This window comes from Oncorhynchus mykiss, chromosome 27, assembly GCF_013265735.2.
Source record: "Oncorhynchus mykiss isolate Arlee chromosome 27, USDA_OmykA_1.1, whole genome shotgun sequence".
NCBI lineage: Eukaryota > Metazoa > Chordata > Actinopteri > Salmoniformes > Salmonidae > Oncorhynchus > Oncorhynchus mykiss.
In genome coordinates this window covers 37,817,146-37,829,894 of record NC_048591.1, presented here as the reverse complement: position 1 = coordinate 37,829,894, position 12,749 = coordinate 37,817,146, and the positions used below count along the sequence as shown (strand labels likewise).

General features: G+C 45.8%; 1 protein-coding gene across 3 annotated transcripts in view; it reads left to right on the top strand.

The window, feature by feature from the left end:
- The window catches only part of LOC110508020 (protein FAM168A), a 49,071-nt gene extending 39,628 nt beyond the window's left edge, over positions 1-9,443 (top strand). For 2 of the 3 annotated variants that reach the window (XM_021588459.2, XM_036965137.1), the window contains 5 exons: positions 5,420-5,610; positions 5,833-5,877; positions 5,973-6,153; positions 7,879-8,012; positions 8,108-9,443. In XM_021588459.2, coding sequence (XP_021444134.2) covers positions 5,420-5,610; positions 5,833-5,877; positions 5,973-6,153; positions 7,879-7,994 — 533 coding nt within the window. In that variant the 3' untranslated portion in view covers positions 7,995-8,012; positions 8,108-9,443. The remainder of the gene's footprint in view (positions 1-5,419; positions 5,611-5,832; positions 5,878-5,972; positions 6,154-7,878; positions 8,013-8,107) is intronic. The other variant, XM_036965138.1, reaches the window with a different exon arrangement.
- Positions 9,444-12,749: the final 3,306 nt, after the last annotated feature.

Here is a 12,749-nt window from a genome sequence, read left to right as displayed (position 1 = left end):
TACCACTAGGAGACTGTAGTGATTAGACTCTACCACTAGGAGACTGTAGTGATGAGGCTCTACCACTAGGAGACTGTAGTGATGAGGCTTACCACTAGGAGACTGTAGTGATGAGGCTCTACCACTAGGAGACTGTAGTGATGAGGCTCTACCACTAGGAGACTGTAGTGATGAGGCTTTACCACTAGGAGACTGTAGGGATGAGGCTCTACCACTAGGAGACTGCAGTGATGAGGCTTTACCACTAGGAGACTGTAGTGATGAGGCTTTACCACTAGGAGACTGTAGTGATGAGGCTCTACCACTAGGAGACTGTAGTGATGAGGCTCTACCACTAGGAGACTAGTGATGAGGCTCTACCACTAGGAGACTGTAGTGATGAGGCTCTACCACTAGGAGACTAGTGATGAGGCTCTACCACTAGGAGACTGTAGTGATGAGGCTCTACCACTAGGAGGAAACTGTAGTGATGAGGCTCTACCACTAGGAGACTAGTGATGAGGCTTTACCACTAGGAGGAAACTGTAGTGATGAGGCTCTACCACTAGGAGACTGTAGTGATGAGGCTCTACCACTAGGAGGAGACTGTAGTGATGAGGCTTTACCACTAGGAGACTGTAGTGATGAGACTCTACCACTAGGAGACTGTAGTGATGAGGCTCTACCACTAGGAGACTGTAGTGATGAGGCTCTACCACTAGGAGACTGTAGTGATGAGGCTCGACCACTAGGAGGAGACTGTAGTGATGAGGCTTTACCACTAGGAGGAGACTGTAGTGATGAGGCTCCACCACTAGGAGGAGACTGTAGTGATGAGGCTCCACCACTAGGAGACTGTAGTGATGAGGCTTTACCACTAGGAGACTGTAGTGATGAGGCTTTACCACTAGGAGACTGTAGTGATGAGGCTCTACCACTAGGAGACTGTAGTGATGAGGCTCTACCACTAGGAGACTGTAGTGATGAGGCTCTACCACTAGGAGGAGACTGTAGTGATGAGACTCTACCACTAGGAGACTGTAGTGATGAGACTCTACCACTAGGAGACTGTAGTGATGAGGCTCTACCACTAGGAGACTGTAGTGATGAGGCTCTACCACTAGGAGGAGACTGTAGTGATGAGACTCTACCACTAGGAGACTGTAGTGATGAGACTCTACCACTAGGAGACTGTAGTGATGAGGCTCTACCACTAGGAGACTGTAGTGATGAGGCTCTACCACTAGGAGACTGTAGTGATGAGGCTCCACCACTAGGAGACTGTAGTGATGAGGCTTTACCACTAGGAGACTGTAGTGATGAGGCTTTACCACTAGGAGACTGTAGTGATGAGGCTTTACCACTAGGAGACTGTAGTGATGAGGCTCTACCACTAGGAGACTGTAGTGATGAGGCTCTACCACTAGGAGACTATAGTGATGGGTCTTTACCACTAGGAGACTGTAGTGATGAGGCTTTACCACTAGGAGACTGTAGTGATGAGGCTCTACCACTAGGAGGAGACTGTAGTGATGAGACTCTACCACTAGGAGACTGTAGTGATGAGACTCTACCACTAGGAGACTGTAGTGATGAGGCTCTACCACTAGGAGACTGTAGTGATGAGGCTCTACCACTAGGAGACTGTAGTGATGAGGCTCCACCACTAGGAGACTGTAGTGATGAGGCTTTACCACTAGGAGACTGTAGTGATGAGGCTTTACCACTAGGAGACTGTAGTGATGAGGCTTTACCACTAGGAGACTGTAGTGATGAGGCTCTACCACTAGGAGACTGTAGTGATGAGGCTCTACCACTAGGAGACTATAGTGATGGGTCTTTACCACTAGGAGACTGTAGTGATGAGGCTTTACCACTAGGAGACTGCAGTGATGAGGCTTTACCACTAGGAGACTGTAGTGATGAGACTCTACCACTAGGAGGAAACTGTAGTGATGAGGCTCTACCACTAGGAGACTGTAGTGATGAGGCTTTACCACTAGGAGACTGTAGTGATGAGGCTCTACCAATAGGAGACTGTAGTGATGAGGCTCTACCACTAGGAGACTATAGTGATGGGGCTTTACCACTAGGAGACTGTAGTGATGAGACTCTACCACTAGGAGACTGTAGTGAAGAGGCTTTACCACTAGGAGGAAACTGTAGTGATGAGGCTTTACCACTAGGAGGAAACTGTAGTGATGAGGCTTTACCACTAGGAGGAGACTGTAGTGATGAGGCTTTACCTCTAGGAGGAGACTGTAGTGATGAGGCTCCACCACTAGGAGGATACTGTAGTGATGAGGCTCCACCACTAGGAGGAGACTGTAGTGATGAGGCTTTACCACTAGGAGGAGACTGTAGTGATGAGGCTCCACCACTAGGAGGAGACTGTAGTGATGAGGCTCCACCACTAGGAGACTGTAGTGATGAGGCTTTACCACTAGGAGACTGTAGTGATGAGGCTTTACCACTAGGAGACTGTAGTGATGAGGCTCTACCACTAGGAGACTGTAGTGATGAGGCTCTACCACTAGGAGACTGTAGTGATGAGGCTCTACCACTAGGAGACTGTAGTGATGAGGCTCTACCACTAGGAGGAGACTGTAGTGATGAGACTCTACCACTAGGAGACTGTAGTGATGAGACTCTACCACTAGGAGACTGTAGTGATGAGGCTCTACCACTAGGAGACTGTAGTGATGAGGCTCTACCACTAGGAGGAGACTGTAGTGATGAGACTCTACCACTAGGAGACTGTAGTGATGAGACTCTACCACTAGGAGACTGTAGTGATGAGGCTCTACCACTAGGAGACTGTAGTGATGAGGCTCTACCACTAGGAGACTGTAGTGATGAGGCTCCACCACTAGGAGACTGTAGTGATGAGGCTTTACCACTAGGAGACTGTAGTGATGAGGCTTTACCACTAGGAGACTGTAGTGATGAGGCTTTACCACTAGGAGACTGTAGTGATGAGGCTCTACCACTAGGAGACTGTAGTGATGAGGCTCTACCACTAGGAGACTATAGTGATGGGTCTTTACCACTAGGAGACTGTAGTGATGAGGCTTTACCACTAGGAGACTGCAGTGATGAGGCTTTACCACTAGGAGACTGTAGTGATGAGACTCTACCACTAGGAGGAAACTGTAGTGATGAGGCTTTACCACTAGGAGGAGACTAGTGATGAGGCTTTACCTCTAGGAGGAGACTGTAGTGATGAGGCTCCACCACTAGGAGGATACTGTAGTGATGAGGCTCTACCGCTAGGAGACTGTAGTGATGAGGCTTTACCACTAGGAGGAGACTGTAGTGATGAGGCTCTACCACTAGGATGAGACGGTAGTGATGTGGCTTACCACTAGGATGAGACAGTAGTGATGAGACTTTACCACTAGGAGACTGTAGTGATGAGGCTCTACCACTAGGAGACTGTAGTGATGAGGCTTTACCACTAGGAGGAGACTGTAGTGATGAGGCTCCACCACTAGGAGGAGACTGTAGTGATGAGACTCTACCACTAGGAGACTGTAGTGATGAGGCTTTACCACTAGGAGGAAACTGTAGTGATGAGGCTCTACCACTAGGAGGAGACTGTAGTGATGAGGCTTTACCACTAGGAGGAGACTGTAGTGATGAGGCTCTACCACTAGGAGGAGACTGTAGTGATGAGGCTTTACCACTAGGAGGACACTGTAGTGATGAGGCTTTACCACTAGGAGGAGACTGTAGTGATGAGGCTCCACCACTAGGAGGAGACTGTAGTGATGAGGCTCTACCACTAGGAGGAGACTGTAGTGATGAGGCTTTACCACTAGGAGGAGACTGTAGTGATGAGGCTCTACCACTAGGATGAGACGGTAGTGATGAGGCTTACCACTAGGATGAGACGGTAGTGATGAGACTTTACCACTAGGAGACTGTAGTGATGAGGCTCTACCACTAGGAGACTGTAGTGATGAGGCTTTACCACTAGGAGGAGACTGTAGTGATGAGGCTCCACCACTAGGAGGAGACTGTAGTGATGAGGCTCCACCACTTGGAGACTGTAGTGATGAGGCTTTACCACTAGGAGACTGTAGTGATGAGGCTTTACCACTAGGAGACTGTAGTGATGAGGCTTTACCACTAGGAGACTGTAGTGATGAGGCTCTACCACTAGGAGACTGTAGTGATGAGGCTCTACCACTAGGAGACTATAGTGATGGGGCTTTACCACTAGGAGACTGTAGTGATGAGGCTTTACCACTAGGAGACTAGTAATGCTCTACCACTAGGACACTGTAGTGATGAGGCTCTACCACTAGGAGACTATAGTGATGGGGCTTTACCACTAGGAGACTGTAGTGATGAGGCTTTACCACTAGGAGACTAGTAATGCTCTACCACTAGGACACTGTAGTGATGAGACTCTACCACTAGGAGGAGACGGCAGTGATGAGGCTTTACCACTAGGAGACTGTAATGATGAGGCTCTACCACTAGGGGGAGACATTGACTAGTCATACTCTGACTGGATTGCATTCTATTGCCGTTCATTTTTGCACTATTTTTTTAATTTTCTCTAGTTGTAGTCATTTTGACTAAATTATTAAGTCTTATTCACATGTTTTGTCATTTGAGTAATGATTTAGTCTAGTTATTGTCAAAATGACAAAAACAGTGGGCCAAAATGCCCTTTCATTTTAATCACATCAGATTTGTATTGCCTCATTAAACTATAGTAAACATAAATCACTGACTTCCATGTGCACAAGCATGCATAGCCTTGTCCTACCAACATATTTGAAGATAGGTCTATTATCAGAATTTCTATTCCTTATTCAACATGTCAGAGGCATGTTTGTTCTACATACCATATGTCTATCTGAACGTTCCAGAACGTTGCATCCTGCTGAATGCAGGTTGTTAGCTGTAGCTAGCTAATGAGGTAACATGACTGAACAAGGCGTATCCTGAACATATGGTTAATGGTCGGTCTGGTCTGCAAGTAGCCCGTCGTTAGAACGGACTACAATATGCTTCATGAATGGACGATAGGAAGAAAAACAAACCCATAGGTGGGTCATTATGGGTCATTATGGGTCATTTCTGAAAAGCTCTCAATCTCTCCAAAACCTCTTGTCCAGTCCATTTACTAGTCTGATTTTGGTCACAGAGATGATTTTGTCACGTTTTAGTCAACTGAAATCATTTTAATTTAGTCTGTTTTTTTTCTGGGTCTATTTAGTCAGTTAAAGTCTCGTCAATTGCCACTGAAAAATAGGTGTTTCACAAATATTTGAGTCACTATTGTTGTTGATGAAATGAACACTGCTGAGGTACTACATCAGGACTGAGAGGAAGGATATGTTACTCTTATACATGTCTTGGCCGCTGGATCTATGTTTCATCTCTCTCTTTCTCTGTGTGTGTGTGTGTGTGTGTGTGTGTGTAGGATACACTACAGCGGGTACTCCGTATAAAGTGCCCCCCACCCAGACGAACGGAGCCCCTCCGCCATACTCCCCCTCCCCCAACCCCTACCAAACAGCCATGTACCCCATCAGAAGTGCCTACCCCCAGCAGAACATGCAGAGCATGCAGAACCTGCAGAGCATGCAGAACCTGCAGAACTTATATGCACAGGTAAGCACACATACCCTTCACACAAACACACACACACACACACACACACCCTACTCCTACCTTCAGCAGCTTCTATACAAACACACACACACACCTATATACAATCCTAACCTCAGCGTACACACACATCCTACTCCCTCAACATCTACTACCCTCAGTAGGACCTTTATGTACTGATAAGCACACACACACACCCTAACCTCTCTCTCTGTCTCCCTGTAGGCAGCAGCGTATTATGGCCAGCCAGTGTATGCGGCCCAGCCCTATGTAAATCAACACACTACTCACATGCACACACACATCAACACACACAGACACACACTAACACAGACACACTCTAACCTCTGTCTCTGTGTCTGTAGGCGTATTACACCCAGCCTGTGTATGCTGCTCAGCCTCAGCCACATGTAATCCACCACACCACAGTGGTTCAGCCAAACAGCCTGCCCTCAGCCCTCTACCCCGCCCCGGTCCAAGCCCCTAGAAACAACGGAATGGCTGCCATGGGGATGGTTGCCGGGACCACCATGGCTATGAGTGCAGGTAGGACGGATGACTGAGGAAGCTGATGTGGCTACATCATGTTGACATCACGTGAACATTAAATATATTTTCATATTAAACACCTTTTTAACCTTTCTGATCTCCCCATCCCGGATCCGGGTTCGTGAATACAGACTCAAGCTCATTACCATAACGCAACGTTAACTATTCATGAAAATCGCAAATGAAATGAAATAAATATGCTAGCTCTCAAGCTTAGCCTTTTGTTAACAACACTGTCATCTCAGATTTTCAAAATATGCTTCTCAACCATTGCAAAACAAGCATTTGTGTAACAGTATTGATGGCTAACGTAGCATTTAGCATTAGCATTCAGCTGGCAACATTTACACAAAAAAACAGAAAAGCATTCAAAAAAATAATTTACCTTTGAAGAACTTCAGATGTTTTCAATGAGGAGACTCTCAGATAGCAAATGTTCAGTTTTTCCTGAAAGATTATTTGTTTAGGACAAATCGCTCCGTTTTCTGCGTCACGTTTAGCTATGAAAAAACCCCTGTATCCAGGATTGTGTAAATCTATCAGCAAGCTCATTAGCATAACACAACGTTAACTATTTATGAAAATCGCAAATGAAATAAATATGCCATCTCTCAAGCTTAGCCTTTTGTAAACAACACTGTCATCTCAGATTTTCAAAATATGCTTCTCAACCATAGGAAAACAATAATTTGTGTAAAAGTAGCTAGCTAGAGTTAGCATTTCGCGTTAGCATTTAGCGTTAGCATTAGCGTTAGCATCCAGCACGCAACATTAACAAAAACATAAAAGCCTTCAAATAAAATCATTTACCTTTGAAGAACTTCTGATGTTTTCAATGAGGATACTCTCAGTTAGATAGCAGATGCTCAGTTTTTCCAAAAAGATTCCTTGTGTATTAGAAATAGCTCCGTTTTATACATCACATTTGGCTACCAAAAAAAATCCATAAATTCAGTCCTCAAAACGCAAACTTTTTTCCAAATTAACTCCATAATATCGACTGAAAACATGGCAAACGTTGTTTAGAATCAATCATCAAGGTGTTTTTCACATATCTCTTCATTGATACATCGTTCTTGGACACATGCTTTCTCCCCTGAATCAAATGGTAAAGTAGAAGCAGCTGGCAATTGCGCACCGAATTCGACGCAGGACACCAGGCGGACACTTGGAAAATGTAGTCTCTTATGGTCAATCTTCCAATGATATGCCTACAAATACGTCACAATGCTGCTAAGACCTTGGGCGAACGACAGAAAGTGTAGGCTCATTCGTTGCGCAATCACAGCCATATAAGGAGAGAATGGAAAACAGAGCTTCAGAAATTCTGCTAATTCCTGGGTGATGCATCATCTTGGTTTCGCCTGTAGAATGAGTTCTGGGGCACTTACAGACAAAATCTTTGCAGATTCTGAAACTTCAGAGTGTTTTCTTTCCAAAACTGTCAAGAATATGCATAGTCGAGCATCTTTTCGTGACAAAATATCGCGCTTAAAACGGGAACGTTTTTTATCCAAAAATGAAATAGCGCCCCTAGAGCTCTAACAGGTTAAAATGATTCTATTTCATTTCCTATGCAAAAATGGATTATTCTTATGCTAAAATGATTGTGTTTTTGGTGTAAGTTGTATTAGTTTGGCCTGCGTCATATAGGCCCTAATGTTACGGTCAAAACAATAGTGACAAAATGACATGTTCCCCTGATGATGTGTCGTCCTGTAGGAACCCTGTTGACCACGCCTCAGCACGCTCAGCTGGGTGCTCACCAACACGTCACCATGCCACAGTACCGGTCCCAGGGCACACCTGGTTACAGCTATGTCCCTCCCCACTGGTAGACCCCGCCCCCGAGAGAGGTAAGTCATCTCAGAATTCCAAATGTCCACATTCCGTTCTCAATCAATCCATTGTCTTTAAACTCCTTCTCTGTGTCCCGTCTCTGTGGTTTCAGATCTGGAGTCCAACGTAATGCAACTACTCCAGTCTTACACGGGCTTCTTATGGTCACCATGGCAACCTCACATCTGTCTGCAACAACAAAACTAAAGAGCAACGGACACTTGCTGCATTCTGTTTTATAAAAGCTGATTTTTAGATTTTTTTTTACACAACAATTCTTTTCTTCTTCTTTGATTTGCCAATATGTCAATTTATTACGTCGTTTTCTTTTGTTTTATTTATTTCATTTTTTTATTTTGTATTTTATTTTACATCATTTCAATTTTTCCATTGTCATTGGAACTCCAGAGTGATTGACCAATCATGGGTGTCTGTTGCTCTGCTTGTGGTCCGTGTTCTGTTGGTGTGTTCCAGATCCAATGGTGGGAATGTACTGGACACTTCCACCACCACCTTCATCATCACGCCATCATCATCGATTTATGCTGCCAAATTTTCTAACGATTAGATGTCAGCACAGGGTTTTGATTTCATTCATTTCTGTTTGTTTTAACCCTTTAATTTTCCAACAACGCACTGTCTTGGAACAGTTATACCTCTTCTCTTTGTTCACAATCTCTGTTCCACTTCTCCTTCTGATCTTCAGTTCATCTTCCACTTCTGATAACAAGGGTTGTCTTCCAGCTGCTAGCTGTTTCTTAGATAGATCTGTAACGTCTAGATCCGCTGTCTGACTAGATCTGTAACGACTAGATCCGCTGTCTGACTAGATCCGCTATCTGACTAGATCTGTAACGTCTAGATCCACTGTCTGACTAGATCCGCTATCTGACTAGATCTGTAACGTCTAGATCCACTGTCTGACTAGATCCGCTATCTGACTAGATCTGTAACGACTAGATCCACTGTCTGACTAGATCCGCTATCTGACTAGATCTGTAACGACTAGATCTGCTGTGTGGCTGTAAAGACGTGGTATGCAGCATCACACGGTCACAGTACTTACCAGTTACTGAATTGATCTCAATATAGAGGCCATTTGTCATTTAGCTTAAACTGATAAATTATAAAATGCTAATATATTTATATAGCTGTGTGTACAGGATGTGTTCATGCACACAGTCACCCACATACATACATGCATACATACATACATACATACATACATACATACATATACACCCATACATACACACAGTCATACTTAAAGCAGGATCACTTAATGTCAATCAAATAATCGTACATGGATTCAAACGTGTTCCAACACACTTAAACACACACATAAACATACACACACACACACACACACACACACACACTCACACACACATATACACACACTCTCTCTCCAACACACTTAAACACACACATATACATACACACACACACACATATACACACACTCTCTCTCCAACACACTTAAACACACACATATACATACACACACACACACACACACATATACACACACTCTCTCTCCAACACACTTAAACACACACATATACATACACACACACACACACACACACATATACACACACTCTCTCTCCAACACACTTAAACACACACATATACACACACACACACACACATATACACACACTCTCTCCAACACACTTAAACACACATATACATACGCTCTCTCTCCCACACACACACACACACACACACAGTACATTATACCACCACTCGGACTGATTGCTTATTGAGGAACATGTTTAGGAGTTAAAGGGATATGGAAGCACTTGGCAGGGTGACGTGGCAGAGGAGGGTCAGGAGGGGAGTGGAGGGTCAGGAGGGGAGTGGAGGGTCAGGAGGGGGAGTGGAGGGTCAGGAGGGGGAGTGGAGGGTCAGGAGGGGCAGTGGTGGGTCAGGAGGGGCAGTGGTGGGTCAGGAGGGGAGTGGTGGGTCAGGAGGGGGAGTGGTGGGTCAGGAGGGGGAGTGGAGGGTCAGGAAGGGAGTGGTGGGTCAGGAGGGGGAGTGGAGGGTCAGGAAGGGAGTGGTGGGTCAGGAGGGGGAGTGGAGGGTCAGGAGGGGAGTGGTGGGTCAGGAGGGGGAGTGGTGGGTCAGGAGGGGAGTGGTGGGTCAAGAGGGGGAGTGGTGGGTCAGGAGGGGAGTGGTGGGTCAGGAGGGGGAGTGGAGGGTCAGGAGTGGAGTGGTGGGTCAGGAGGGGAGTGGTGGGTCAGGAGGGGAGTGGAGGGTCAGGAGGGGGAGTGGAGGGTCAGGAGGGGAGTGGTGGGTCAGGGGGGGGAGTGGTGGGTCAGGAGGGGGAGTGGAGGGTCAGGAGGGGGAGTGGAGGGTCAGGAGGGGGAGTGGTGGGTCAGGGGGAAGAGTGGAGGGTCAGGGGGAAGAGTGGAGGGTCAGGGGGAAGAGTGGAGGGTCAGGAGGGGGAGTGGTGGGTCAGGAGGGGGAGTGGAGGCTCAGGAGAGGGAGTGGAGGCTCAGGAGGGGGAGTGGAGGCTCAGGAGGGGGAGTGGAGGGTCAGGAGGGGGAGTGGAGGGTCAGGAGGGGGAGTAGTGGGTCAGGAGGGGGAGTGGTGGGTCAGGGGGGAGAGCTGCAGGGAACAGTGTATACCATGTTTCAGGGTTTTAATAGATAAGTATGAATCACAGTTAGGATCTGTGGGGCACGGGTCATTACAAAGCATTTACAGTGTATCAAAGTAGATCAAGTCGTTAATTGCAATAATAAGATAAAATGCCTCGTTATACGGTTACCGCACAGTAATTATTTTATAGTCATTTAGAATTAAAATCATTTAAAAATTATTATTCCTGGTAATCCTTAAATCTGGATTATGTGTATCCAGACTCAATCCATTTGAATCACTGTTACTGTATTCTGAGGTGTAAGCAGTACATATCAGAGTTCACTGTTACTGTATTCTGAGGTGTCAGCAGTACATATCAGAGTTCACTGTTACTGTATTCTGAGGTGTCAGCAGTACATATCAGAGTTCACTGTTACTGTATTCTGAGGTGTCAGCAGTACATATCAGAGTTCACTGTTACTGTATTCTGAGGTGTCAGCAGTACATATCAGAGTTATTGTAATCTCACGAGGAAGCGTTGCACAATAAAAATAGCCTGACAACAATAATTTCTACTAGGTACCAGGTAGCTAGGCTTTGTAGTGAAACAGAGATTTAAGAAAACTAACCAATAGATATCAAGCGTTCAGTAAGGGTTCCTTAGTCCTGATAATGTTTGTACTAGTTAGTATAAATATCAACATAAGAAAATGGCTTATTGTTCCTGAGCATTTATTTAATCATCCACTGTTTCATTGTTTCACATTGAGGTTAAGAAAAAGATGGCGTGTTTTTCCTTCCGTGGGGATGGTTCATATTCAGGTATGGTGTAGCATGGAGCGTCATGCATCACAATGCAGTCTATTTATACACTGAGTAGTTGTGTGTTACTGTGCTTGAATTAACATGAAGATATCCACCACCTTTAGAATCTAAAACCAGAGGGTAGGAAGGAAGGAGGGCGAATAGAGAGTAATGTCTGATTTCTGTCTATCACTCTGGTGGTGTATTTTAGTAACTTGTTTATTCCAAACATAATCTGTCTGAAAATGACCTCCACTTCCTGCCATCGGGGTTGGAACTGGTCTGATTCTATATCTCTCTTCCTCAATTTTACTCTCTCTGTGGCTCTGTGTTCCAGCTCTCTCTCTCTCGCTCTCTCTGTAGCTCTGTGTTCCATCTCTCTCTCTCTCTCTCTCTCTGTTGCTCTGTGTTCCAGCTCTCTTTCTCCTCTCTCTCTCTCCCCCTGTTGCTCTGTGTTCCAGCTCTCTCTCTCTCTCTCTCTCTCTCTGTGGCTCTGTGTTCCAGCTTTCTCTCCCTCTCTCTCTCTCTCTCTCTCTCTCTCTCTCTGTGGCTCTGTGTTACAGCTCTCTCTCTCTCTCTCTCTCTCTCTGTGTGGCTGTGTTCCATCTCTCTCTCTCTGTGTCTCTGTGTTCCAGCTGTCTCCTCTCTCTCTCTGTGTCTCTGTGTTCCAGCTGTCTCTTCTCTCTCTGTGTGTCTCTATGTTCCAGCTGTCTCTTCTCTCTCTCTGTGTCTCTGTGTTCCAGCTGTCTCTTCTCTCTCTCTGTGTCTCTGTGTTCCAGCTGTCTCTTCTCTCTCTCTCTCTGTGTTCCAGCTGTCCCCCCTCTCTCTCTCTCTGTGTCTCTGTGTTCCAGCTGTCTCCTCTCTCTCTCTGTGTCTCTGTGTTCCAGCTGTTTCTTCTCTCTCTCTGTGTCTCTGTGTTCCAGCTGTCTCCTCTCTCTCTCTCTGTGTGTCTCTGTGTTCCAGCTGTCTCTTCTCTCTCTCTGTGTCTCTATGTTCCAGCTGTCTCTTCTCTCTCTCTGTGTCTCTGTGTTCCAGCTGTTTCTTCACACCATCCCTCCCCCTTCTTCTTTCCCTCTCTCATCCCCTTTAAGCGTTGGTACCTCTTCATAGCAGAGATAAATTGATGACACAGGTCATGAGAAGTGAAGTGTAATGGCAGACTGGAACCATGTAGATGACAGTAAGCAGGACTGTCTCATGTAATACAATCTAATCCTATCTGAGGTTGGGCTCTGGATGTGGGGTCACTAACCAACCAGAGTCTGGTGCCCAGTCTGACATCACCCTCTACCTCCTCACGTCATGTTGATCTGAGACGTTTGGATGTGTTGAAGCGAGATGGTTGTTCAACTCTGCTGAAC